Genomic DNA, 2323 nt, shown 5'->3' with positions numbered 1-2323 from the left:
CTTCCAGGCCCGTCAGCTCTGATGCTGGGCACACGCCCCCTGGTGGTGGGAGGGGGAAGTGAGGCTGCCCCGCATTGTATAAGACTGATTTCCCCAAAGTCACAAGTTGCTCCCCCTGGTTCACCCTATGTTGTCTTCCTCCTATTTCCCTGGGTTCCATGAATGAGGAGCCACTTCAGCTATTTCCCTGGGTTCCATGAATGAAGAGCCACTTCCCTGGGATGACAGTGAAACTTGGATGAAGTCCGAAGGAAGCAGGGCAGTGTCTTCCTCCAGCCCAGCGTTCGGGTGAGAGGACCCAGTGTGTGGTAGGAAGAGTCCTACCCATTTTGAAGCCCCCTTTCTCCTGAGCATCCCTGCCTTATTCTAAGAGAAAAGACTCAGCAGGAGGCTGAGGATCCCGGCTGCTCTGCCCAGGCCTCTGGGAATCATCTGGGGCTTGGAGCAGAGGTATGTCTTCTCTGGTATTCAGGCTGGGGTGGGGTGGGAACAGCCGGGAACAGGAAAGGGGTGGCAGCTTCGTCTGCCTGTCCACACGTCTGATCACGTGGTCCAGTTCAGCAGGCTGGGTGGCTCCTTGGGCTTCACCCTGAGCGAGACTAGACTTGGAGACTTATAGTTGCCGTCCGGGGAGGGCTCGAAGCTGTGGCCCCCCAGGGCAGGGGAAAAGCTGTGGATGGAGTAGATGCCGGGGTGGGCTCCGGGGGAGGCTGGAACCCCCATGAAGCCAGCCACATTCCCATGCGGATGGGAGTATGGAGACATGCACGGGGAGGGGATGCCCTCTGGAGACACAAGGCAGGGGCTGGTGGGGCTCCCGGACCCTGGACTGGGCCACAGGGAGTTCTGCAGCTGAAAAGAGAGAGAAAGCAGGCCTATGAATCAGCAGCCCCAGGTGCTGCCTCCCTGCCTAGGGGCTCTGTCTTCGCCCTCCCACCCCCAGTACACGTAGTGGCATCCCCGGAGGCCTCTGCCACTGCTTCTCAAAAGGAAATTTTCCTCAGTGATTCCTTTGTGCCGGCTCTTCTGCCTGCATCATTGAGGAGACAGGTAAGAGCACCTCTGAGCAGAGAAGCGACTTGCCCACTGTCCCACAGGACCCAGGGCTGCTCCGGGTCTCCCACAGGCCAGAGCTCACACTCTAACTATTGACGCCTGGGACTTGGTCAGGCCCAGACTCAGCGGGGATCTCACCTGGGGGTGGCTGTCTGTTCGGGGCAGCACAGAGATGTCATAGGCAGATGTGAAGGGGTTCCGCCCCTCCTGGATCTTCCCATAACGCTCCCGCTTCCGCCACTTGGCCCTGCGGTTCTGGAACCAGACCTGGGAGCAGAAGGGAGAGGTTGAGGGTGTGATAAAGCCACCCTGAGGAGTGGAGCCCGCTGGGGAGTTGTGTGCTGCTGGGTGGGGAGCTGGCTCCAGGCTGGAGGATCTGGAGTCTTCAGCTGCAGGAGCTTGTAAATACACATCGTTCCCAGGGCCAGGGAAGTCTGCGATGGGGCCTAGGAGAGGCCTGAGCCCAGAGTAGACTTATTAGTCCCATATGCCACCCCCTCTACACACTCCTCAGGCTAAGGAACTCTCTGGTTTTCCAGCCTGGCTGTGTCTGGTAAGGGTGTCACGGGGACCCGTGACCTCAGAGGCCCTGGGCACTTCTTTGGGTGAGCAGTGCGTATGTTGGGTTTCTAGCCCCCTGCCTCATCTCCTTTTCCAAGCTACCCCTCATGGCATCTGAGGAATCTTAGATATTTCTGTTTAGGTCCCTGTCCTGCTTAAACCCTCAGCGGCTTCCTGGAAACCTCAGCTCAGAGCCCAGCTTTACAACAAGGCCCGTGGGCCCTGTCGCTCTCTACAGGCTTCACCTCCTGCCAGGCAACAACACTTGACTCTTTCTAGCTGCCTCTACCCCAGCTGACCTTTGAAATACTCTGCTGCCTCGCTCCTCCCTGCCTTTGCCCAGGTTTTCCCTGCCTATGCTACCACCCGCTGCGAACCCCCACACGCCTGAACCGGGCGCCCTCCACCGGACTCCATGATAACACAAGCATCTCTCGTTATACTCACCGCAACCTACGACCACCGTGTTTTGGAGTCTCTCTCCCCCATTCATTTGTGAGCTCCAGGCAGCTGGGGGTGGCATATTGTGTGCTGTGCACAGCACGTACATAGCTGTGACGGATTTGTCTTTGGGTGAATGCCCTAGGACTTTTGCATTTATGAATGCTGGTGCATGTGCTTGCACGTCTAGCATTCGATAAGCATTTACGTGTCAGGCTCTGGGCTAGACACTGGCAATATCAAAACCGAACCAAAGCAAATTATC

General features: G+C 57.6%; 1 protein-coding gene across 1 annotated transcript in view; it reads right to left on the bottom strand.

Moving 5' to 3' along the window:
• Positions 1-529: 529 nt before the first annotated feature.
• ALX3 (ALX homeobox 3) overlaps positions 530-2323 on the bottom strand; it is a gene marked incomplete at its 5' end in the record, with an annotated part of 9550 nt that continues 7756 nt past the window's right edge. Inside the window, 2 exons of the mRNA XM_011367584.2 lie at positions 530-852; positions 1195-1323. Coding sequence (XP_011365886.2) covers positions 544-852; positions 1195-1323 — 438 coding nt within the window. The remainder of the gene's footprint in view (positions 853-1194; positions 1324-2323) is intronic.

The sequence above is a fragment of the Pteropus vampyrus genome, unplaced genomic scaffold (genome assembly GCF_000151845.1).
Source record: "Pteropus vampyrus isolate Shadow unplaced genomic scaffold, Pvam_2.0 Scaffold6, whole genome shotgun sequence".
Taxonomy (NCBI): Eukaryota; Metazoa; Chordata; class Mammalia; order Chiroptera; family Pteropodidae; genus Pteropus; species Pteropus vampyrus.
This window is presented reverse-complemented; position numbering and strand designations above follow the sequence as displayed.